The 25,532-nt window shown below is 38.2% G+C and overlaps 1 protein-coding gene across 3 annotated transcripts in view; it reads left to right on the forward strand.

Moving 5' to 3' along the window:
- NEK7 (NIMA related kinase 7) overlaps window positions 1-23,468 on the forward strand; it is a 75,388-nt gene extending 51,920 nt beyond the window's left edge. For all 3 annotated transcript variants that reach the window (XM_065656275.1, XM_065656277.1, XM_065656276.1), the window contains 3 exons: window positions 3,796-3,890; window positions 8,436-8,549; window positions 15,460-23,468. In XM_065656275.1, coding sequence (XP_065512347.1) covers window positions 3,796-3,890; window positions 8,436-8,549; window positions 15,460-15,570 — 320 coding nt within the window. In that variant the 3' untranslated portion in view covers window positions 15,571-23,468. The remainder of the gene's footprint in view (window positions 1-3,795; window positions 3,891-8,435; window positions 8,550-15,459) is intronic.
- Window positions 23,469-25,532: the final 2,064 nt, after the last annotated feature.

Consider the following 25,532-nt stretch of genomic DNA (forward strand, 5'->3'; position numbering starts at 1 on the left):
GAATAGAATAAACTCCACTTTCGTACTCTGAGCCAAACCCTTCTGAGAACCTGCAACCTCTGGGTACGCGAAGGCCAGCGAGGAAATGGGCAGCTGATTCATAGCATTCATCAAATAAGCTGTATTAAACCAGCTTTTATTTTATGTACAAAACCTTGAGATCTGTTACAGTAGTTTGAAAGCTGAAGATAAATTATTGTGTTGTTACTATGCTACATTATAAAATGACCCAAGATATTTATAGATTGATTTCTGCAGTTAGACTATTTGCATAATGTAGGCTCGGTTGCAGAATTACTTTGGATAACTGCAGTATTTTGGGTCCCATATCTGTGGTTGAAGACAAGCCTGACTTAGAAATCCTGTACACCTATATTAAAATAAATAACTAAAAAAAATATAATATAGTTATGGAGAATTTGTCATGTCAGTAGTTGATTACTCTCACTGTTTCATAACTGCATCTTATTTGTAACTTAGTTTCTCTTCAGCAGCAACCATTCATCTTGTTAATCACTTGTATGTTGTGTGGAATTTTGCATTATGAAAATCCCTGGGATCTCATGGATATTAAGTCATTCACAAACCTTATCTTTCAATTACTTAAAGAAATTGCGCCTTTTTGTTTTTATTTAATTTTTTTTTTAAACTGAAATCTTGTTGTGGAATTCTTTGAAAGTCCATAGAGTTACTAACGTGATTTTTAGCCACCTTCCTGAAGTTGGATAGTTACGTATTCCGATGCATGGAATGTCATTAATAATTACATGGCCTTTTTTAAAAGTAGTCTATTGAACACCTTCTGAATCAGCCATTACATTGTTGTGTATAAGTAGTATTAACATTTACCAGGCAGATTTTTCTTCCAGCTTAAAAATGCTTTATAGTACTTGGAGCTAGTTACTGTATTTCATTCAAGTCCTCAATGCATTGTCAGTTTTCAAGTGAACACCTTCACCTCTTTAACGCACCTGCAGCATGAGTTGTGTTGATGCAGGTAATAAGATGGACTGTTTATATCGTAACACCCTTCTTCGTGATAGTTTCTTTGCCTCTGATCCTTCAGGTCCAGCTTCCTGCCCCCTAATAACCACCATCTCCTTTTTGTCCATCGCCTCAAAAGCACAAAACTTGTGTCAAGAAATGGCACTTTTGAGACCTGCAGCATCTTTAAAGGGAGGGAGTACCAGAGCGGCAGCAGATTCTGAGGAAGCAGTTCATTTGACCCAGGCCATTTTCAAGATGACAGTTCAGACCTGCAAGTTATCCAAAGTGTGCAAAAGCAGTGGACAAAATGTTGAAGTTACAGATTTTGTTCTTAAAACATAGGTACCTTAATGTGTTACGTCTTTGTCTTATATTATCCCACTTCTCTGTCTTCAGAGGAGTAAAGGAAGTCATGTTTTTATAGTATTGTGATGCTGTATTTCACTTAACAGAAAAAGAAGTGATCCAGGAAGGAAACATAATGTATAATCACATCTGGTAGTAGCTTGCCAGCAGTGCAGTGCAGTGCTACGTTCCGACATTGCTCACCGTTTTAAAGAATCATTGCAATGCCTTCGGTAGTTCCTGAATGTCAGAATAATGAATCTTTTGTGTCCTGTTCTGTTAAAAACACTTCACGAGTAGTAATGATGCCTAGATCTTCAGGTTGTTTTTGTGATTCAGTGACTAATGCAACTGTAATTTTAATTCCTTTCACTTGTTGGTCGTTGGAGGCTTCAGGTTGTTTTGCAGTTTAGGTGTTACACTAGGCTAAATGCTGTAAAATGGTAGCGTTTGTTCTTTTCACTATCATCAATCTTTCACAGTTATATCAGACCCCTAATGTATCAGTCAGCTTCCCAGAGCTACTGGTTAAAATTACCTTTTGCTTTTGGTAAACTGCGAACCTTCAAACCTCTGTGTTTCCAGCTGCCCCCTGTGGGTTTTGTGAAGCCTCTTTCTGGCACATTGCTCACTGCCAGTTACGTGCGCAATGCCTCGGTGCAGCAAAGGCACCGCTGCTGGAACCTGCCCAGCACCAGATCGCTGTTAAACTTGGTTTCTGCCGTTAGATGAATTCTGACAGCAAAGCCTCTGAATATACTGAACCAGTGCATAGTTAATGGATGCAAAATACAGCTGAAAGCTTTCAGAGTGGTCCAAGCCTGCAAGTCCTTGGGGGAAAAAAAAAAAAAAATCAAGGAGGAAGTATGAGAGTAAGTGTAATAAAAATATAAAAGCCATGGTATGCCAAGTGTTGTTTAATTACAGTTTCCAATTTTAAGATGGCTGTCATTCAAGACTCATTAAAATATTGCTCTTGATACATCAGAATAAAAGAGTTGCTTCTGCATATTTTGGTAGATATTTTGGTGTTGCAGTTATCCCATCTGTGTGCCTGTTCTTTCACAGGGAAAAGACTGTCTCTCTGTGGGTGAATATGAACATCCCATGACAGTAGATGGTTTTTACAGTACTCCATCGTTTAGAGTTGCCTTTCCCCAGCCTTTCTCCTTTTAAGCTCTTGATCTTCCACAGTCTCACTTCAGAGCTGAAGTGATTCCTTAGACCAGTGCAAAGGAGCTGCAGCACCCTCTGCTTTCCCGGGGCTGGAAGTGTCCCCTGAAATATTTAGGGGACCAGATCTATTGTAAGATGCCATATGGGACCTCTGTCCTTGCATATCTGTTAAAGAAGCATGTTCTCAGCTTACATTGCTTTGGGATATTGTTTTCAGTTTTGAAATGCTGGGTTACCAGCAGCCTGACCTGGGATGAGGTGGTACTGGGTTTCCCAATCTGACCTGGGCCTTTCAAGTGGGAAACTATAATACTGCCCCTCAAACCCCCTTCCTCCCTAAGAAAATATAACATATTTTGAGATGTCAGCCTTTCTAAAAGATAGGGCACATTGTCAAAGCAAACCCCTTAACTTTCAGAAATTATTCGAATAAAATTATTAAGCTGATTAATTAAAACTATTAACCTGATTATTCTGATTTGGAGTTACGTACATATTCGCTATATCTCCATTTCCAGTATTCATACTCATTCTGAATAGATGAGGCTAATTCAGAAGTGATACAAGATCTTCACGTTAAATAAAATAGCGTGAGGTTCATACTCTAATTTTCATAGCTTGCGGTGAGAGCGCAGATTTTAATCTCCGGCTGTTTTGCAAGATGTTTAGTTTTGAAATAATGTCACCTTGTATTGAGTTGACAGAATTCAATTGGTTTTCATCACCAGGATTCAGTGCTTAAGAAAGTGTTCCACACAAAACGGAAGTAAAAATCTACATAGATTTGTAACTCTTTTTGCTGTTAGGCAGTAATTTGGGGGGATATAGAGGGAAAGATCAGAAACAATGCAGGAAAGGTGCCTTCCAAGCCATGGAAGAGAATTTCTAGCTGTTCTTATTTCCAGTCACAGTGATAACAGTTTGGAAAGGAGCAGGGATGTGTGTGTGTGTGTATGTCTGTGTGTAGTATCTTCCCTTGGCTCTCTTGAGAAGAAAATAATTATCGTCAAGCTTCTTTAAAAGCAAGAATTGGAGGTATTCTACAACTGATTAATTCTGGTAATTAGAGATCAGTAGTGAAAATAAAGTCGCATTGGATGAAATGGATACCTGATTCATGTGTATTTCTATCAAACTGAAGAGTCATAAGTATGAATTGAAATTATGTACGTAGCAAAATGAACAATATAGAAGGGGAAAAAAAAAAATTTTTCAGCCAGGAAAACTGTACTTTTACTACTACGTAACAGAAATTTTCATTCAAAAATGCTTGTGTATTTATTGCAGTTGGTACACCTTATTATATGTCTCCAGAGAGAATACACGAAAATGGTTACAACTTCAAATCTGACATCTGGTCTCTAGGCTGTCTGCTGTATGAGGTAATATTGATATATACGGTGAACTTAGTAACACTGTTGTGCTCTTCACCCCCTGCCACCCCCGATGTATTAAGTACCATTTTAGGATCTATTTCTATATTTTTGCTGTTTAGAAAAGTAAGTAGCGTTGTGGGAAAGGTACTTGTCGCCTATTCTATGTCTGTCTTTGATATTAGCAATGAGAACTCTTACATAACTTCAGCATATGAAAGACTTTCATTTGTATGTTGCTCAAGACTTGACTTTTACTGGGCTTCCCACAAAGACTTTACAACAATTTATTGAAGATTGGGCATAACCAAAGGATTAATAAATGAATAATGGCAAGCACAAGAAAAATTGTTCTAGGTGTTTTAGTGGCCTATGCTGATTATATGATTTTGGTAATAAATGCCTTGAGAAATAGTGGGATTGGCTTGAGTATGCAAATGATGCTTTCAAAAATGGCAATATAGTTATTTTAATAAAAGTTTTATTTCTTTAAAATTATTTAAAACCTCGGTAAAACAATAAAAAGTGGGTTATGGTGTACTTATTACTACTAGCTTGGATTAACTTTCAAGATAATGACTTCTGCAGAAACATATGTAATATTTCTAGTCTTTCTTCTCCAGTTAGTTAAACTATAATTATTGGTTCATTTCTGTATTAATATGGTTGAGATAAGTAGGTGACACATAATTTTAAATGATGTTATATTCTGAGAAAATAAAGAGAGAGTGAAATTGAGGTGAATGAAGAGCAGGTAGGCTTCTAAGGCAACCATGTCTTCAAAGTTGTTTGCATGTTATTTGTTGTGTTAAAGGATATTGGAAATTTTTTTTTTTCCATCAGCAATGGCAGTGAAGTCTTTCTAGTCATATTCTCGATTAAAAACTAATAAACCCAACTCACTTTTCATTTACCTGTGAGCCACCTGCCTCAGTGAGCCAGCAGAACTCATTTAACACATTCCCCAGGATTGGCATCCCCTCTTATTTTAGGATTTTGTAGAAAACATTGTCAGCCTGTTAAAGTTGTTTGTAACTACTGGGTGAATTGTCTCCAGTAATATTAGTTTACTTTCTGTCGCTTAAATGTTGCTTTAAATATTTAAAGGACAAATAGCTATATTGGAATTCTGCAGTTTACAGATCTTCGTATAGCTGTTGCTTCTAAATCTTTGAGGTGATTCACTGGAATGAAGTCCAAAACCTGATAGCAAGTATTTAGAAGCTTAAATCCTGAAATGAAACTTAGTCCCATATTGTGATTCCTTAGTTCTGACCATGGCAAATGCCATCAGTTTCCATGCTCTGCTTTACACATGTGCGCAAGCAGGAGCCTAAAGGCAGCGTAAAGGTAGATGAGGTTTTTTTCGTATTACTACTGCTTTTCCCTTCATTGGTTTTCTTGAGGACTTTTTAAATATGGAAACAAATGAAACCCTTGAATAACTGATTTTGATAGAAAATAAACATGTTTTGAGGTTAATTTTTCTTCTGTGTTATATGAAATAAAATTGCTGCATAGGAATCAATAGTACTTTTCTAAAGATTTTTTTTTTTGGAACTTGCTGCTTTGATGTTTGTACAGTATATTAAACACCTATGTGAATATTACATTTTTCTTTGATCTGGTAAATAATAGCTAAGTATCTTAACTCTAATGATCAACTCAGCATCTTTAAGTATCGTTCTCTTTTGATGTATTTTATGAATTTTATGAGGATGGTATTTAAGTTGGTATCATGTTGTGCTTAAGTTTTTTCCTTATTGTAAGAATAAAGTAATTGTTAGGAGACTTATTGCTGATATGTAGCTATAGTATATGGCAGTGTATTCAACGATAGCTTTTTATTATTTTTTACAGGTGCATTTATCCCATTTAGTTAATTCACAACATACCAGATGTTTGTGGTGGATTTTTTTTGTTGTTGATCATTGAGATGTAAATTTGAAATTTTAGGTATAGTAAACTCAGATGCTTAACATTTATTTTATTTTATTTTTTAATTATTTGAAAGTGCTTTCTTAAGCATCTTCAAAACATGCCTGGACTAATGCAGGGTATTTTTATTATCAGTGCAGTTTTGTGCTGGGTATCTTTTTGTGATATATCTGTTGTCTGTGTTTTAGCGTGTTTTATTATATTGATTTCATGTTGATATGTGTTCATATGTGCTCTGGATTCTCTCCACCTTAATTGGAAAAAAACTGTGGCATATTTATCACTTCTCAATAAATGCTTGATTGCTGCGAAACTCTTTTCAGTTATGTTTTAAGTTTAGACTAATTTGCTATGATGTATGTTGTTGTTAAAACTTATTATTTCTAACCTGTATTACAGTCTATTATTCAATGCTAACTATGTGGCCAGTAAGATTTTTAGAAGTGTATTTTAAAGTCTGATTTTTGTTAGAGCCCCAGGTATTTCTGAAACCTCAAAAACACTGCCACTGGAGTTTTAATTGATATGCAACAAAGTAGACTTTACTAATTAAAATCAAGATGCTGTGCTTTTGCTACATGGACCTTTACATGGAAAAGTAGGTTTTACACATTTCCTTTTATTGTTCAGCGTAGCAATTGCATCCTTACAGGGTTGTAGGTTGGTGGCTTACAGTTCAAAAAAAAGGAAAAAAAAAAAAAGAAAAAAAAAAAAAAGAGAGCGAGCGAGCTGCCACCAGCCCCGAAGACAGACAGTGGGCTTTCGTCCCTCAGACACCCCCAGAATACTAATCAGGAAAGTCAGACCCTGGAGGTCAGGGAGCAAGTCAATCATTCTAGTGATCGTCTCAGTGTGGAGGATCAAATTAGCCTGAAAAATTCAGCTGCTGGGAGGAGAGGGCGAGCAGCTGTCAGGGGCAGCAGCGAGATGCACTAATGAACCAGATGAATAGTGCAAAAGCTTGAAAATAAAAACAGGACAGTTGACATTTTTCATCTGTCAAAGCAGGAGATGCATGAAAATATAGTATTCCTGTTTTAACTCCTTAGGGGACATTCAGAATTTTTTTAACACTCCGCAGCATTCAAACAAAAGTACTTTTTAATGAACACCTAGTGTACGAAAATGAGTATCTGTGCATTTATTTAGAATTTCTGCATGCGTACAGACCTTGCGGTTGATTTTTCTCCCCCCCCCTCCCCCCCCCCCTTTTCTTTTTTGGTCTTTAGCTTGCATTTTTAACATTCTTTTTAAGGTAAGAGACAATGTCATGTAAATCCAAAAATTAACATTATTTTGGTAATACAGTTACAGAATTTTTGGGAGGCGTGTAGGATGGAATGCGTTTGGGGAGCTCGAAAATGATTTGTTCTTACTTGAAGGTAACACGAAAAAAGCACTGAACTGTTTGAGAGCATTTTTATCAGGTATAAACTAAATGTGAGAGAATTTTGGTAATTGTCTTCCCACATCTTCTCCCAGTGCTATCAGTGCTTAGACGCGAAAGAGTTAACCTGCTCTCGGGAAGACCACAAGACAGATGAGAGCCATTTTCAGCTTGTCCTGTCCCTGCTGAAGCTCACTGAGTAGCACAGCATGGACCAGCGTGTTTCACACACACTCGGCCTGTCTGGGGAATGTACACATTGTCCTTCCAAAATCAAACTTATTAGCACATGTAGAAAAGGGTGACTGACTTTGGGGCAGCGCTGCACTCCAAGCAGCATTCGTGCGGCTCTGGTTCAAAGACTTAGAAGGCTTTGAACAGAACGGAGAGATTTTTAAATGAATTTTTACAGTTGTAATGCTGCTAACCGTAGAATTTGTTGCCGCCTTAAATGTCGAGTTTGTAACATTGTCTGGATATAAAGTGTGGGTTTACTAATGCTGGTTTTAAGCTGATAATTTATTTAAGTGCTCTCCAACAGATATTCTTATTTTTGTCTTATGATTGTAAATTATAGTAATGGGTGCCAGTTCTGCACTTCTGGTGATGTTTTGGATTTTTTTAAAAAATATTTTCAAGTAATGTACTGAATTATGGAGTTCTTGGGTTTGGGGATTTTTGGAAGGATAGATGTTACCTTTTAGTTTTCTTGCTTTTTTAAAAAAATCACTTTATTGAAGTTGATAGCTATGGCAGATTACAAAATCTACTGCCGTTATCCAGCATTTTCAGCATACGATATTGCTTTAGATCAGATAATGTTTTCAAGTAAATTATATGTTTTCTTCCAAAAGGTCTTCAGAGGAAAATTACATTGTGGGTCTTGGGGCTTTTCTTTGTCTCCGTCATAGTGCAAGTACCCTCCACGCTCACAGCACTATCGGAAACTGCTCACTTTTTCCTCACACTCTATTAATAAAGCTCTAATGGTATACAGTTCAAATATTGTAAAGTAAGGACTGTGACAGGTACGACTGTATGACATAGGATAAGTACACACACTGGTTACAGTAATAGTTTTGGAACTTGTGTTTTTAGCACTATGACACTTGTGAGCAGGGAATTGAAAGTCGTTAAGAATCATTTTTGATTTGTTACTATTACAGATTTTATGACAAAACAGGTTTACTTAAAAACACAAAAGAAAACTGTACATTTTCTTTGAACAGATGGCTGCGCTGCAGAGTCCCTTTTATGGTGATAAAATGAACTTGTACTCCTTGTGCAAGAAGATCGAGCAGTGTGACTACCCACCTCTCCCGTCAGATCACTACTCAGAGGAGGTAAGTGATTCTCCCGCTCGTGGGCTGGATCCCCCGTTTCTGTCGGCTGGCACACGGAAGGATGTGGACTGGTGTGATTGTGCGTTATTTGCAGATTATGCCCGTAAGTGTTTGCTCCTTGAACTCACTCGAATGTTCCCGTCAAAACAAGTTACTCTGTGATTTTACAATCATAGATTTTAGATTTTGGGGGCTTAATGATGGAAACTTCATGCTGCTAGCTGCTTAGGTTAACTGAGCTTCCTTGCAAGTAAGACAAAATGCTTTCCCAGAAAGCACTACGATATGTTCTACATGCCAGAATGGGCTGGAGTCTAACATCTATAGTACGCTTTTCTAAAAGCACAACTATACAAGTTTATGTTGCACAGTAAATTAGTGCGCTAGCCTTGCTTCTCTAGGGGCTTGCATTAAATTAGGTGTAATGTAGCTCACTAGTAAAAATGAGTTGTTTAGTTCCCGTTTGTCTGCATTATAAAACTGCGATGTGCCGTTTGATACAATTGAACAGCAGTTCTTTTGCAAGGAAGAGTGCTTCATGGCAACACTAATAGTAAATTTCGGAGACATATAGGCAGACATAACATAATGGAATTTGAACAATATACTTATGCATATCGCAGCAGGGTTTGTTTTAAGCTGATAGGTAACAGTACTTTATTATCATTAATGCGTTTAGGGGGGATACGTGCTTTTTTAAGCTCTAAAATGAAAAGAAACTAAAATAAATATTTTTTCTTAGTGCGAGTAACAGAGTGAAAAAAATAAATTCTTTTTAATGTTCTGAGGTGCCAGTTTTGAAATACTTTCCCACTTGGAACAGAACAAGGCAAACTGATAGAAGCTCTAAACCAAAGAACATGTGTTAGTATCCAACTCTAATTGAATTCAGCCTACATGAATTAAAGATTACTTTGAAAACACAAACAGGAGCACTGAAATACTTTTAATAAACATAAAGCATTGTGCAATTTCATTTACAGAGTAGGGGTTGTAATTCTGAACATTAAATTTTTTTATATTCGAAGAGAGTGATTGGACTATTAATAAAAGATTACTGCCCAGTGTTTTGTTTTGTTTTTGCATTTATAGTGACAGTTTTTCCCCTTTTGCAAAAAAAAGGGACTTAAAAAGATCATTTGATGATGTTACAAAGAATGAAATAAGGTTTTATAGAGTAATTTATGCACTATATCTCTTCTGGGTTTCCCAATTAGTCATTTTACCTGGTCCGTTTTTAATTATTATTTATTGTAGACTATAAATATGGCAGTTCGTATAACCAACTTTAGAACTGGAGGCCTGGAAATACAGTGGGGTGTGAACAATAATGCAAAATGATAGCAAGAATGTCAGGGGCCGTTCTTTGTTGTGTCATTCATGCCGTCTTCCTTTTTCCATGAAGCGCATGAATATTTCACATATCTGCATCCTCATCCTCTATTCTTCTTGACTAATTTTCAGACTGTCTGAATTTGCATTTCACATGGTAGCTGATTAGGAGATGCCGAGTGCAGCAGCGAAGCCTCAGCAGGCGGTTTCCATGGTGACCTTCGGCAGGATTTTAATGATGCTACCAGTGGTGGTTGGTTGAAGTTGGCCTGCCTGCAGGGCTACTGCGCCGCAGCCGAGTGTGAAGTTGGGGACGCAGATTCCCAGCCAAGGGGCAAATATCAAAGTCTGGCCCAGATAGAAGGGCTTAGAGTTGGGATGGGGAAAGAGATTCCACCTTTTCCTCACATCTCTGTAATTTTGAGGGTTGAAAACAGATGCAAAGCACAACGTTACGTTTTCTTTATTTCAAAGCACACACATAACTTCTGCACCTTGGATAAGCCAGTTATCGGCAAAATACACATAAGTTATTTTAAAACATAATGAGAGAATCAGAGCTATGGTAGGTATGAAGATAGGTATGAAAATGATTACTTAAAAGCAGTAATCAACCACTGGAGACCGTAATGGCAACAATTTTATGTTTTGATACAAAGACTTGTGTCTTATCTGTTTTTCCACATACCTTAGCTATGTTTATTAGTTATTGCACCAAAATATATCTTATTTTATTTGAATGAGAAAAATACTGTGCTGGCATGAACTTTTAAAGAGCAACAAAGAAGCGTTATCTGTCATATGAGGATATTGTCCTAAATGTTTCATCTGGACCAGCAATTTAGATATCAAACCTTTAACCAGGTTGGAAACACAATGTGCAGTAAAGATTAGGGATCACTGAACAGGAAAACACACTTCATATTTTATAACAAAGGATTTTCTGAAAGAAAAAATTAACTGAGTGTTAATCTTTGCATCCTTTGATATAGGAGTGCAAATAATTTCATTACAAAATGCAAGGCAAGTGCTTTTTAAGAAAACTTTTTATAAGTAAATTTTAATGAGTTTTAAGATGTGACAGTTCTTCTAAAGATTGAAGTGTCTATAAGTCTAACGTTTTTGTAAATGTATCACATCCGTATCACCAGAGTAGTGTGACAGAAAGGTGCACCTTAAGATAGATGGACAGATGGATAATTAAAAAAAAAACCCACCACTTTGATTAGAAATCCTAATAGTCTGAGATGCATTTTCACAAAGTATTGCTTCAGCAGTAGAGTCATAAGCCAAGATTTTCAAATGTTTAACAACTTGGGTTATCTCAATTTTTTAATATGCCTAAAGAATGTCTGGGTATTCAGAGTGAGTGCTCAGCATTTACTGCAAGCTGTTCCGCTTTAGAGAATTCAAAGCTGGGGCTCTCTTGCCAGCCCCAGTCAATACTCTTAAAATCCTGTCAGCCAAGATTAGTATCATGTTGCTTTCATGATAGACTAAGTTTTTCAGTCTCTCCTTTGACTGAGGTGCGTTTCTTCTAAAGCCCATAGCCAACCTCCTACCCAGCTGTGAAGGCTGAATGAGCCAGCAGGTCTAGAATGGCAGGTTAATTGCCAGCAGAAGGGCTTGAGAACAACACTGAGAAAGGACTTCGAGAAGGTCTCCTACTCAGAGTAAGAAGAGTTTGTTGTGGTTTGTTTGTTGTTGTTTTGCCTTTTTTTTTTTTTTTCCCTATATGAAAATTTCCCTTTTTCAACTGCCTTACAATGCAAAGTGTTTGCCTGTCATAGTTCTGGCTTCCCCTCACCCCCTCCTGACTTCAGTGATTATTATTTATTTCATAGCTGAAAAACCTGCTGAAGTTAAAGAAAGTGTGTCTCAGTGCTCCGATGTCAGGCTAAGCTCCAGGCTAAAGACAGCCCTTGTGCTAAGTGCACGGAGGAGCAGAAGAACAATAAGCAGCTGCAGAAGTTTGCAGCTTGAGGATGCAACGGGAGGTCCCTCCAGCTCAGTCATGAGTCTGCTCTGCCTGTTGGCCAGTCTGTGCCAGATAATAAAAAATTACTCTCTCTCTCTAATGATAGTCTGACTTTCGAATCCCAGTGCCTCTTCCCATGGTACTGCCAGGCTCTCGTGCTGCATCAGAAATTTTATTATTACTAGAGGGCTTGACAAATGGATTTCAGGTTTATTAAAATGGATATTCCTGTCCGAGGTGAAGGAATAGCGCTATAACCAAATATTAACATCCAGCATGGTCCCAGTTTCAGTCCTGAAAGGCTTTCTTCCTGTGTCAGTGCAAAATTAATTTACAGCAAAATTAATTCTCATTCTCCCAAAGGTTTGTTGTTCAATAACAAAGCTTAAAAGAGCTCAAGGATTTTGAAATTACTTGGGAATCTGTACTGTCATTGTGCAGTGTCCCAAGAGTAGTCAGCTCAGCGTTCCTGCCTCACAGCCGAGGTTCTGGACTGGGAGAGGAAAGGAGATTTTGCAGTAATAGCAGTGACCAACATTTAAACATGAAGACTCATAGCCAAAAGAGATCTATGACTTTGTGGTTTATTTTATTACAGTAATAGTGAAGGTTTGTCACTAATTAAGCTCACCTCTTGCGCTGCGTTGAGAAAAGAATTTCTGAGCAAACTGATTCACTGACTGTCCCTTACTGTGAACATATTCTTGGACAACCTTTCTTGCATCCTAACAACAGTAGTTACATATGCATTTTGGTTAGAGTGAAAAACAAGAAGCTGTCAAAAGCCACCAGTCAGGACATGATGTGGGTGAATGGATTTTGCAAGTGTACTTAGAGGCATTACCCGGACCTGAAGACTTGTACTGCTGAGTCAAGATGCCATTTTGCTACAGTGTCTTTTGAAGAAATAAATCTTCTTGGCCACTTTATTGAAGCTTTGAATTGCAATATCCTGTAACAAGTAACAAAGTAACTCTGAAGGAAGATTTAGCAAACAGTTTGAGTCTGAAATTGATTTTTAGATGAGAAAGTTCAGTATAGAAAACAAAATCAGAGTTACCCACAGGCCAGAATTAAAAAGACATGAAGTAGCCTACTGCAGGTAAACAGGGCTTCTGCTGCTTTTCACAGGTAAATTTCTTGAAGGTCTGTTTCTGCTGTTCTACCCGCACTGAAGTTATTGATATACAGCTGCTAAAAAGAGCAGATAGAATACTCTGTTTCCCCTCTGAGGATAGCTTTATAGGTTTCAATCCTTCAAAGTCTTTTACTAAAAAAGTCTTTATTTACTGTATGCAGTTCTGTTGAACAGATGGAAATCTTCACAGAGAAAGATAAATATATACGTACAAGATGTGTCATTGTATTCTCCAGATAAATTATGCTTGTATTCTCTTTACAAAATGTTTACTTACTTGAGTCTAATATCAGGCTTGAGGTTTTTGGTTGTTCTTCAGTGTTCCCTGTTTTCCACGCAGGCTGTCTGAGGTGTTGCATAGCAAGCTGCTCAGCTCTGCTGACGCTTACCCCGTGTCCCACCTGCTGCTTCTGCAGGAGGCTGTTCTGCGTGGCATATTTGTATTACATGTTGGCAATTATTTTTTCTTGAAGGAGTTCATGATTTCCAACATTCTGTTCTCCAAATGACCGGGAGTTATTACAGGCTAATAGTTTTTCCTGTAAGTGGTATTGTATTTTATTTATTGGTTGCCAGACACTATATGATGGCTTTTATAACTCCATTAGTCAAAAATATACTTAGCATATTTAAGATTCGAATAGCAAGTCTATTACAGATTATTTTGATATAATGTTTCTTTTCAATTCTGCAATATGACCACTATCTTCAGAATTATCTCATTTTTAAGTATTAAGTTCTTGCTAAAGAAGGGAGATGTCTAGTGACATAGTTTTTGTATTGTTAAATATGAAAAACTTGTACATTGTGTACAAATTACAATGTTTCTGCAAGGTTTGATGAACAAAGTTTTGAATAGTGGTATGCAGCGTTTCTTGCTTAACTTCTGGACTTCCTATTCCTGTGCATTTAAATTAATCTTCTGAAAAGTGAAAGGGGTATAGTTGTAATTTAAAATCCTTCTCGGTCTTTTTATAAAAAGCAGGAAGGAAACTCTCTGATGGCAGATTTGAATATGCAGTCTGTGTTACTTTTGAATAATCATGGTGATGAGGTTGCTCTATGTTAGTTGCAATAATTACAGATTTGTTTTTTAATAGTCGTATCTAATAGTACTGGGAGGGAGACTGAACCAAACTTGACATATTGCCATAGAAGGGTGGGTCACAGGGTGTTTGCTTTTGTTTGCTGTAGCTTTTTTTTTTGTTTTTTTTGGCGGCCCCCCCCCAATGCTATAAGAGGTCCAGAGGATTTGGCAAAGCTACTAAAAAGCGTGAAGGAAGAGCTTCAGGGCTGGTTAAGTTGCTCTTGCAAAGGATTGTAAACATTTTAATAAGTTGTCGTGAAGCAGGTGTATTCCACATAACAAAATGCAAGATACACACAACTTAAAATAGATGCCCCATCAGAAGGTTATCCAGACTATGTGAAATTCTGATGTCACCTGAGGCATATCAGGGGTGGAAGATAAACCTGCAACTGTTCTGCCAATTTGTGAGGCAAAGAAAGTGTCTGAGCGGTCTGGGAGCTCCTTGGGGTTGTTTCTGCTGAGTATATGCACTATAGAAGGCCCCAGAATTATGGTGTTTAAGGAAACATGGGGTTTTCTGGTCTTAGTGATTTGTTTATTCCCAGACAGAAGCTTCTGCGAACATATTTGTTAATTATGTGCTTCTTTCTCTAAAGAAAAAAATTAGTGGTGTAATCCTAAGAACGTATATTGGGACATAGACCACAGATTATTTATTCCAGGATCATGTCTCCAGCATTGGGCAAGTGGAGTAACAGGGTCAGCATAATGTGAGATGTCCCCAAAGTACTTGCCCAGTGTCCAGTTTTAAGCTCAGAGATTTCCTCAGTCCAAAGCGGAGTCTCTGCATTAAATAGCCCTGAGTGGGTTTGACTCATTCAGCTGCTTTCCGAATGCATGTGTATTGGTAGCCTGGAGCAGCAGGAGGTTCTGCAGTTTAACTGTGCGTTATAAGGAGAATCGCCACTTCTTCTTTGTTGGAACCTGTCACGCAGCAATGCCATTTATCGCTGGCTCACTCTTGTATCGGGAGAGAAGGAGCAAGCGGTCCCAATTTACCTTCTTGGTGTGAGTTTCAGCCTTCTGGGATTTGCAGGCATAGCCCCCCAAAAACACAGGAATTTTCATTTAAATAATGTCTAATGAGACTGAACGCGTGTCTAAAGTTGTATGTTAAAAGGGTTAGAACTTAAATCTGCTCATCAGGTTTTCGGGGCAACAGCACAAAATGTAAAAATCATGGGAGTATGTTGCATACGTGCTTGCATAAAACTGTGCAGTGTGTGTCGAGAGGAGGAGGGTTGAGTGTGTGTTTATGCAGAATTGCTATGTTTGGCTAATTTTTGCCAGTCTTGTTAATTTAAATTTGATAATGCACAAATACTAATTGACAGGATTGCTGGCTTTCTTACATGTTATTTTCCTTTCCTAGCTGCGACAATTAGTTAATATGTGCATCAACCCGGATCCAGAGAAGCGACCAGACATAACCTATGTCTATGATGTAGCGAAACGTATGCATGCACACACTGCGAGCAGCTAAACAGACATCAGATCATGAAGAAGAAAGCAGAAATAACCAAGTATTCTAAGTAAATCATCCCACCTCTTCGTTTGTGTGTAATTGATGTGTAATTATTTGAAGCTTACTGTTGTGCTTTGAATTGTAAACCAATTTATATACGAGCTTTGTTGTTTTCTGTTTATTTCTATTTTTTTTTGTATTTTATACTAACTTGCAGTTTTACAACAGGTTTAAGTATGTAAATCATGACTTTAAAAGATACCGGGAAACACTGTTTTCCATGTTAAGTGGGTTCAAGTATGTTTTCTTTCATAACAACATTGTATTCAGTTGGGCCTCGGTTCTAAAACACAGTTGCACTTTTGCACATGATACAGATATTAGGCTTATTGTCCAGAAGCAAAATGTCTGAATCTTTCACCTTTTTAGTAATTTATGGAAAATATGAATCAGCACAGTTTATTCCTTATTCTAAGATGGACATTATTATTGAAGTTTATTGTATTTTGTACTGAATTGTAGTTTGCAGTTCTCGATGTAAGAGTAGACAGGCGCTAGGGTTAGTTCCCTGCTTGCCAAAAGTGATGGGAATATAGTTTCAGGAAACATTACGCTGAAATTTTTGTAACATCCCTTTTGGTTTCGTTATTCTGTCATGATGCACATAAAACACTTGTTGGAGGTTTTCGGGGAAGATTTAAGGTGTTGATTGGGAAATCTGATCATTTTCAATAGACTTGTGCAGCGCTGCCCTGGGGCAGTAGGAGTCTGCATAGTGCAGTCTCAAAACCATGCAGATGCTTCTTGTAGCAAATAGGGCTCTTTTGAGTCAAGTGTTTGTGAGGAGGTCTGATTACGGGATGTCATCTTTAAGTTACAACTTCCCAACTGTTTGTGTATATGTCACTGCTTGTAGATTTTTGTGTTTAAAATAATTTGAATGATCTTACGGTGTATTAAAAAAAAATATAATACAGAAGCCTTTTGGAAAAGATCTAATAGTGTGGTATAACATAAAATATATTCTTCAGGAATATCTGGGTTTGTATACTGTATTCTGAGAATTAGTTTTATATGTAGCAAAAGTAAATTTTAGCTTTTATGTTTAAGAGAAAGTTGCCACTCCTTCATTTGGGAAATAAATATATATGCAAAATGTCTTACAAATACTTTGTTAGTTGAAAAGGGAATTCAAAATGTTTTTGTTAGACCCTAGTAACTTTTGGGGTATGCTTAGATTTTTTTATTGTTAAGGAGGCAAGGTGTCTTGTTTTTAAACATGATAAAAATGGAGAATGGGCTGAAATTTCCTGAGTTTCAAGACTGAACAAACTTTTTATACAGAACTGTCAAAACAGAATTATTACCGGTGATGTTGCAAAGAAAGTTAGTTACGGTCAGTTAAACAGAAGCTGTTACGGTCAGTTAAATCTTTTTCGTTATGTGGGTAAAAAGAAATTAGTTCAAATAAAAGCAGCAGTATGTACATACGCATACATTAGGTTCTAGATGCAATCTGTTCCATGCACGCTCAGATTTTTGTTGTTTGTTTCTCTATGCAGCTTTAAGTTTTGGGTTGTTGTAATGCTCAAAGAATAAAAATGCAGCTGTGCAATTTGGATGAAATGCGCAAGCTAGATAAGGGTTTTTTCTGGGTTTGGATTCTTTTAAAACTACAGCTACTATGCAAATGGTGTTTGGCAAAATACAGGAGTTTTTAAGTGGTATGTGGCAGATCATCAGCTTATCTTGATACTTTTTTTTTTTTTTTAAATTTTTGTTTCCAGATTTTGTAGGATGAATCCTTAGTTTTCCTTCTAGCTTCTGTGTGTACTTAATCTTGTAGGACTTCAGTGGAACAATTTGCTGGAAGGAAGTATTTGTGTCTAGCAACCTCTAGATTTGTTTTCATTTATTATCTGATTATTGAATTTTAAAAATGGTGGTTATGTTCTATAACAATAGTTCATATGTCATAGAATGAAACAGTTTGTATTGGAAAAAGCAGCACAATACTTGCTTGACTGCCAGGATTAGCTCCTAATATGCACAAGTACTCAAACCATTCTTTTTTTTTTTTTTTTCTGAAATGTACTAGAATGTTTAAAAATCACTGAAAAAACGCCAACACAGTCAGGCTCCTTGCATTTAATATTATACATCAAGTATTGAACTTTTCCTGTAAGAAACCAATAATAGATTCCCCCCCACCCGCCTATCTGGAAGGACACATTGAGTAAAGAAATCAGGAGTTAAGAGTTAGCAAATGTGCATACTTAAAAATGCATTTTCTTTTAAAATTTTTTTTAGTATTTGTGTTTAAATCTTGTGCTGAGGAAAATTAATGGTTGTTCCTATTTTAATATCTGTAAAATGAATAGTACAGATGACTCTGGTACCAAGCTTTATAATTAAGCAGCCCATATGGGTTAATGGAACTGCTTGTATAACCGGGGATTGTAGAATGTATCCCCTAAGTAAAGCACCTAGTGCCAATGAGAATGCTAAGTCATGTGTGCTATACACTTATAAAATATTTTCTTTTATAAAACACCATTTTATTTTTCATATGTCGTTGATGGTGACATTTGGCACTATTTATTTTAAGCTATGGCATTACATCTTTCTTTCATTCAAGAGAACATTACATTTCTAACCAAAATGTCTGACTAGCTCCTCCTTTTATTTCAGTAATGCTACAGTATGAACTTGCTTCATGAGTGAACTTTGTGCTCTGAATGACATCGCATAAAATCTTTGTCTTGTCTTGAAAGCTCCCTTGCTATGCAGTAGTTTAATAGAAAGAAAACACGCAGGTATTAAATATAATGTAAAAATGATAGTCTATGATATTTTTTCAAACTTTTCTTGTTACAGATATATATATGTTACAGTAGATGCTACCTATCTTGTGGACAGTTTACTGCTTCCTGTAGTTGATTATAGGTGAGTTTTCATGACTGTAACAAAAGCCAGTACATTCAAAAAATCTTTTTTGTGTTCTTTGTCAAAAATTCATCTAAAAATACTATATCTGATATATTCACAATGAACCCAAAGGAGTGTTTTATCTAAAATTTAAAAATGAATCTAAAATTACTTTCAAACCCTTTTGAAAATATCTGAAAAGCATAAAAATAGCAAAGAGCTCCCGTTATGGCCCCAGTCTCGTGAACTCTTTTTTACAAGTAGGCTGTTTTTTATGTAATTTCAGAAATTTTGAGTGAACCTCAGATATGCACATGAATAGATAGTAGTCAGTAGGGTAAACACAAATGACATGCTCAGCTCACTTTTTGTGCTTGCTGTATGTCACTGGTTTGGTAGCAAGGAATAATGTTTTTTCCCCCTTTTCTGTTGTACTCTAATGATCCAGCTGCCAGTTGTATGAGCAGGCAATGGAAGTATGTCGTCTTTTGTAATGAGCAGAAACTTTAAAAACGTGCCAATATACTGGAAGATGAAATACGGTATTAGAAGTGTCTGAGAAGGCTGGCGTTTTATTCATGCTAATGATGAAGAAAGCCACAGAGTGAAATTCTTGACAGAGGCTTGGAAATAGAGAAGGACTTCTCAAGGCAGTGGTGCTCAGATGTCTCTGAATGGGACGCAAAATCACAGTAGTGTTTGTTTTCAACAATCTGTCCACTTAATCTCTGTCTTCGTTGTTATACAGCAAGATGAGAATCTCAATGGCTGAACTGGAATGCTGGTGGTGGATGCTGTGTCAGGTGTTTGAGCTTCAAGGAGCAGGAGGTTGATGTGGAGGAGAGTCAGCAAGGGCATTCAGGTCTTGCTTTGTGGAGAGTTAATTTAATTTGGAAGTAAAGGTGCTGGATAGCAGAGTTCAAATCACTCCTTTTCCATCATTTTTAATACTTCTTTAACAGCAAAAAGTTTTTCCATCCCTGCCGTATCCCCACATCATCTAACCAGTGGCAGTGCTAGTCTTCTGAATTTCTGATCTCTGGTTTGGTCTGGCTGAATAACTAAACCTTTCTACCAGGATCACCCGAGGAGGGAAATGCAGGTGCTGGGCATGCCCAGTGGGGTGTTACTTTTGTTTCCGAACATGAATCAAATATAGATTTTTCACGTTCTTTTTCAAACTTTACATCCTTCCCTGAACCTTTTTCTTCAGTTGATGCTTTTTAAAAACTGTTTCCCTTTCATATTGACTTCTGAAGTCCTACAATTCCTGTCTTCCACTGCTACATCTGTCCTGTTGTCTGCTCTGCCCTCTCCCTGATTTGAAGTCCTCTCTGTCTAGTTTTCCTAGTGGCTATTAGTTTGCTTCTTTCTTTGTGACTTGCTAAACTCAATCCATTTCTGTCTTCTCAAATTTTATCCCTCACTGTGGGCCAGCTCTATTTTTTTTCCCCTGATAAGTACTTAACTCCATTGTTCTTCATTCTGTTTTTTCCAGCTTTTGATTTCTAGTTTTAGACAGATTTTTCTCACTGCCTCAATCATTCCCATGACCTTGTCTTTACTAAATACTGTTCACTTTATTATCCCTCATTTCTAAATTCCGTTTCTCTGATCACTACCTGCTCTCTTTCAGCTTATCTGTCTTTCTCTCTCCTCTATCCTGTCACTCACTCCTATTGGGATCTCCAGTCTATTAACCTTTCTGACTCCTTTACTCTTCTCAGCTGCCTCCTTCCTTCATTGGCCTCACTTCCTTTGACTCACTGGTCTTTATTTTCATCTCTGTCTGCTTCTCTAGACATGGTTTCTTTGGTTGCTTCCCACATTGCCCTGTCTCCTCCTTCTCCCCAGACATTTTTTTCCTTGTAATTTCTTAATTTCTCTTCCTGCCTTTTTGAATATCTCTGAAGAGCAGGTCAGCACAACACAGCTTTGGACTCAGCTTTGCCTTACCTGGTTTAATTCTCTTTCCAAATGGACTTTTTCAGCACTTTTATACCACCTTTTTTTTTGTTGTTGTTGAAGTTGCTTGCAGATTTGCTGTTCATTTTATTTCACCATTCATTCTTGATAAAAAATATGTCTTCAAAACCGATCCTGGTTTTTGCATGATGAGATCTTTTCCAAAATTGTTCTGAGAGTCTGTTTCTGAACAGGGCTTATCTGCTTCTTAAATGTATGAGTTTGCCCCTTTTATTTCTGTATCTTTTATGTCTCTCAGTCCTTTTATTGAGTGACTTCTTGCACTTTGAATCCTCCTTTCATTTCCTTCACTAGCAACCAAGATTCTCTTTTCTCTGTCTTGAAGGGGATGGCACCCATCATCCTAACTGGTTCTCCTTTTTAATACTTTGCCCTTTATTCCCCATTTGTCATCCCCTAATTTCACGTACCTTAACATCCTCCCTCCATTCTGTTTAGAAGTTTTGGCTTTACGCTTTAATTTGAATGCCCCCCAAATCCAGTGCTTCCTTCCTCAGTTTGGTTCTCCTATAGATCTGTGTCCAGCCACAGTCTCAGACCTGTTCAGATTCAAAGATCTAGTTTTTATGCTTAACTCCCTCTAGACTGTTTTCTAATATCCCTGACAATTTTACTTGCCTATTTTCCAGAGCCACAAGCTTTCTGTCCCTGACGCTTCTCCCATGCCTGCATATCGAATGTCTCAAAGTTAGTAGTATCAGATTCCAGCCCTCTTCATTATCTGTGTTCTTTCTTATCTTTTGTTTACTGTTTTAACCTCTATGCCATTTTGACTTCTTTTCTACCTTCAAGGTATCAAAATTGACAGGACTAAACTCCTGTTGCTGAGCTTTAGCTGTTTCATGTGCTGAAGAAGGAACTCCACCAAATTACTACTTGTTTTCTGTTTTTAAGAGACTTGAGTCCCACAAATTTGATCTTATTTCAGGATGCTAGAGCTGGAGTAGATTCCATTCCTCCAAGTACTTCAAAAGTCCTCAAATTAAGGCCTTGATTTAGTTTTCTGCCACTTCATATACAAAGTTTTTGCCTGTCCTTTCTTCGTATTTACTGTATGGAACTTTTACCTTGTCTCATTTCTGCATGTAAAACTATCATTTCTTTCTTTTTATAGCAACTTGATTTCAGTGCTTTTACCATTGCTTGAGATGAAAATGTGCTTAAGAGCTTCACTGACTGGATCTCAGCAGGTTGGGCACAACGCTCCTTTCTGTTACTGTCCCACCCTTACCTGGCTTCCCGTACGTGCTGCCCTGGGCTCTTGCCCAGCTGAAGATGCACAGTATTGCACTGCAGGGCAGATACAGCCAAGCCACCTGCAAACAAGGTATCTTGTGTACTTGCAGCAATACTGCAAGTTCTCATCAACAGCCGAATGTTTATTTGTTCCGTAGCTCTAGAACTGAGCTCTGTGCTGTCCTGCTACTTTATCCACGCTACCCTGAGTTAAAGCCAAATCAGATCTGCCTGCACAGTGAACGGCATGTTTTTCTGTGTTAGGTGCACTGTCCAACTTCCCAGTTTTAGCAGGCTTTCAGGTTTGCAAAACTGTATGCTTGCTGAGATTCACTGTTGATCAATGAGTTTGAGAAGCAAAATTCTCAGTAAAACTAAGAAGTTTGGGGTTTTAGGACCGCAGGATGTAGAGCTGAATGTCAGATTCAGTTTGATGTGTGTGGGTATACGCACATCTCGTCACTGTTTATTTGCACCAGAATAATTCTTTTCTTTTAGAGGATCAGTTGCTTGTTGGCACAAAACAAAGACTTTTTCAGTATTTTTCAGGTTTTACGTTTATTCTTTGTTGCCAGTTTGTATCACGTCATATCATTAGTTAATTTGTTCTACAACTGCCTTATTGATGGGTGGAGGTCTTACGCTTTTTGTCTAATTGAAATCTTCTGTCCATCTGGAAATGAAAATAAATTAAGAAATTAGGTGCATTGAGTCCTTCCTGATAGTTGGGCTTGCTTTGCGTTTAAATCCTAGCAATAGAAAAAGATCTCAAACTAGACAGAAACGGTCCCCAAGATAAAGATAAAGATGTTTTGGGATTCCCTGCTTCCTGTCCACCTCCTAGCTCTTCATTCTCTGTCTTCCCTGGGGCACTTGCTGGGGGCCCAGCACTGCCAGTGTGCTGAGGGCGAGTAGACACTTGAAAACTAAAATGCCGGTGTTATCTTGCTTTATGTTCTGTGGTGCCCTTTCTCAGTGTGAACAGGAATTCTCCCATTTAAAAATGACTAGGAAGGTCTTTGGTATTGTCATGCAGGCATTTATTGCTCTTTACAGACTGGGCATTAAAAATGTGTGTTTGCTGTTACAAAGAGAATTTTAAATCATGCAAAGGCTCTCAGTTTGCCTTTGAACGTGGAGTTGGTACTCTTGTGTACACTTAATTTGCTTGTTGTTTCTTGGATTTTGAGTCATGCTGGACTGTGGTAAAGGCGATCATGTGTGTTGCATTTTCTGGTAAGATTTTGTTGGGAGAGGGGAAGAAGGGAAGTGTTCATTGATTTGTTTGAATTTGGCTGCTTGAATCAAATTGCAGAATCATTCAGGTTGGAACAAACCTCAAGAGAGGTCTCTAGTCCAACCTCCTGCTGAGAGCAGTGTCAGTGCTGACTTCACACCAGGGCTCAGGGCTTCAGCCAGCTGGATCTTGAAAACCTCTGGGGATAGAGATTGTGCAGCTTCTCTGGACAGCCTGCTCCAATGCTTAGCTAGTGTCACTATAAACCTTGTTTTCCTCGTGTTCAGTCAGAAACTTCTCCATTACAAATTATGGCCATTGTTTATTCTCCTGCCACTCCTCAAATGTTCTTTATATTGCAAAAAAGGTAAGTCAAATATTGAAACAGAGAACTTGCAAAACAGAGAACTTACGATGTTTTATTTTCTGAAACTGTTGTTGCAAACAAATAAATATGTTCATGTAGTATTTCTGTAACCTGTATGACATGTACACTATATTCATTTATTACTTGAGTGTAAAATAAAATTTTTGGCAGTAAAACTTGATTTAAAAGTTCTGTGATGTTTATGGCCTGGGTGTTCTCAATTGTTACCTTTTAAATCTACTAGATGTTTCCTGGCAGGGCACAGTTCTACCCACCTTGGAGAAGCAAGGAAGTCATGATCCTGGACATAACTTTGTGTTTCTGTCTTCTGGAGCCTGCCTTGAGGAAGGTAGCTTAGCCCTGGGAACGGGATGGGAAGGAAGCTAACATGCATCAGAATAACTGGTGGTTATGGGAACTCTCCTTTTAAACTCTAATGTGCTGGTGGAAACTGGCCCAGAGAGATTTATCATAACTGAGATTTGAGGAAGAAAATAATCTGGGCGGGGGGGACGGGGGGACAGTTTTCAGACTAGTTGGTTTGGGTAAATTTTCCCATGTGTTAAATAGAGAACTCAAAATTTGAAACTTCTGACCACAAACATCTTGGAAACAGATAATATGACAAATAGATTCAGTTCCAAATTCAACAGAAATTCAGTCTCATGAGACAATTTCCTTAAACCAAGAATAATTTCTTGACCTTATGTCACGTAACAGTTATTGATCTGTCGGGGTGGTGGTGACTGTATGTCACGTTTGTACTGGAGCTTTTACAAGGCGTGTGTTTCCCTAGACCTGCTCGTGGGGTATCGCAGCTGTCTGGCAGCTGAGGTCCTTTGGCTGCTTCATTCCACTGTAGTGCAGCAGAGGCGCAGCAGGGACGTGGTGACCGAGTGCGCCTTGTGTAGCGTTTGATTCCGAGCAGGTACTGGCACAAGCTGCATGTGCTGCTCTGTTCTCTTGCTTCCCAGCGCCAGCTGTGTAACAGGAAGGTTAGAGGTACTGTGTAAACACACATCTCTGATGCACATCAAGTTCACCATGGTAGAGTTTCTTCTGATTTTTGTTCATTTGTAATGATTTAATGTAATTCGAAAGTTTAAAAAAAATACAAGAGGCTGTAACTGATCCAGAACTTTTGTGAAACAATCATAGAATGGTTTGAGTTGGAAGAGACCTTAAAGATCATCTAGTTCCAGCTTCCTTGCCATGGGCAGGGACACCTTCCTCTGGACCAGGTTGCTCAAAGCCCCATCCAACCTGGCCTTGAACACTTCCAGGGATGGGGTATCCACAGCTTCTCTGGGCAGCCTGTTCCGGTGCCTCACCACCCTTGTGGTGGAGAATTTCTTCATGTCTAATGTAGATCTACCCTCTTTCAGTTTAAAGCTCTTACCCCTTGTTCCATCACTACATGCCCTTGTAAAAAGTCCCTCTCCAGCTTTCTTGCAGATCCCCTTTCGGTACTGGAAGGCCGTTATAAGGTGTCCCCAGCACATTCTCTAGGCTGAACAGCCCCAACTCTCTCAGCCTGTCTTCATAGGAGAGGTGCTCCAGCCCTCTGATCACCTTCGTAGCCTTCTCAAGACTTGGTCCAGTAGGTCCATGTCCCTTTTAGTTGAGGGCCTCAGAGCTAGACACAGGACTCCAGGTGGGGTTGTGGGGTCTCACCGGAGCAGAGTAGAGGGGCAGAATCGCCTCCCTCGACCTGCTGGTCATGCTGCTTTTGGTGCAGCCCAGGATACAGTTGGCTTTCTGGGTTGCAAGTTCACGTTACCAAATCATGTTGAGCTTCTCATCAACCAACACCCCCAAGTCCTTCTCCTCAGGGTTGCTCTCAATCCCTTTATCCCCCAGTATGTATTTGTGCTTAGGATTGTCCCGAACCATGTGGAGGACCTTGTACTCGGCCTTGTTGGACTTCATGAGGTTCACACCTGTTCAGGCCTGTCAAGGTCCCTCTGGGTGGCATCCCTTCCCTCCAGTGTGTTGACTGCACCACACAGCTTGGTGTCATCGGCAAACTTGCTGAGGGTGCACTCAATATCTTATGAGGTAATTTGATTTTGCAGGATCCAATATGCATTCTTAGCAATCATGATTTTTGTTGCTTATTCCAAAACAAGTAATTATTTTAGAGTATGATTTCTCCATACTGTGATCTGTTAGGACTAAAATTCTTCCTGCTATGCTTTTCCTCACCAAATAGGAGGAATTCAGTTT

Source organism: Caloenas nicobarica, chromosome Z (genome assembly GCF_036013445.1).
Source record: "Caloenas nicobarica isolate bCalNic1 chromosome Z, bCalNic1.hap1, whole genome shotgun sequence".
Classification (NCBI taxonomy): Eukaryota; Metazoa; Chordata; class Aves; order Columbiformes; family Columbidae; genus Caloenas; species Caloenas nicobarica.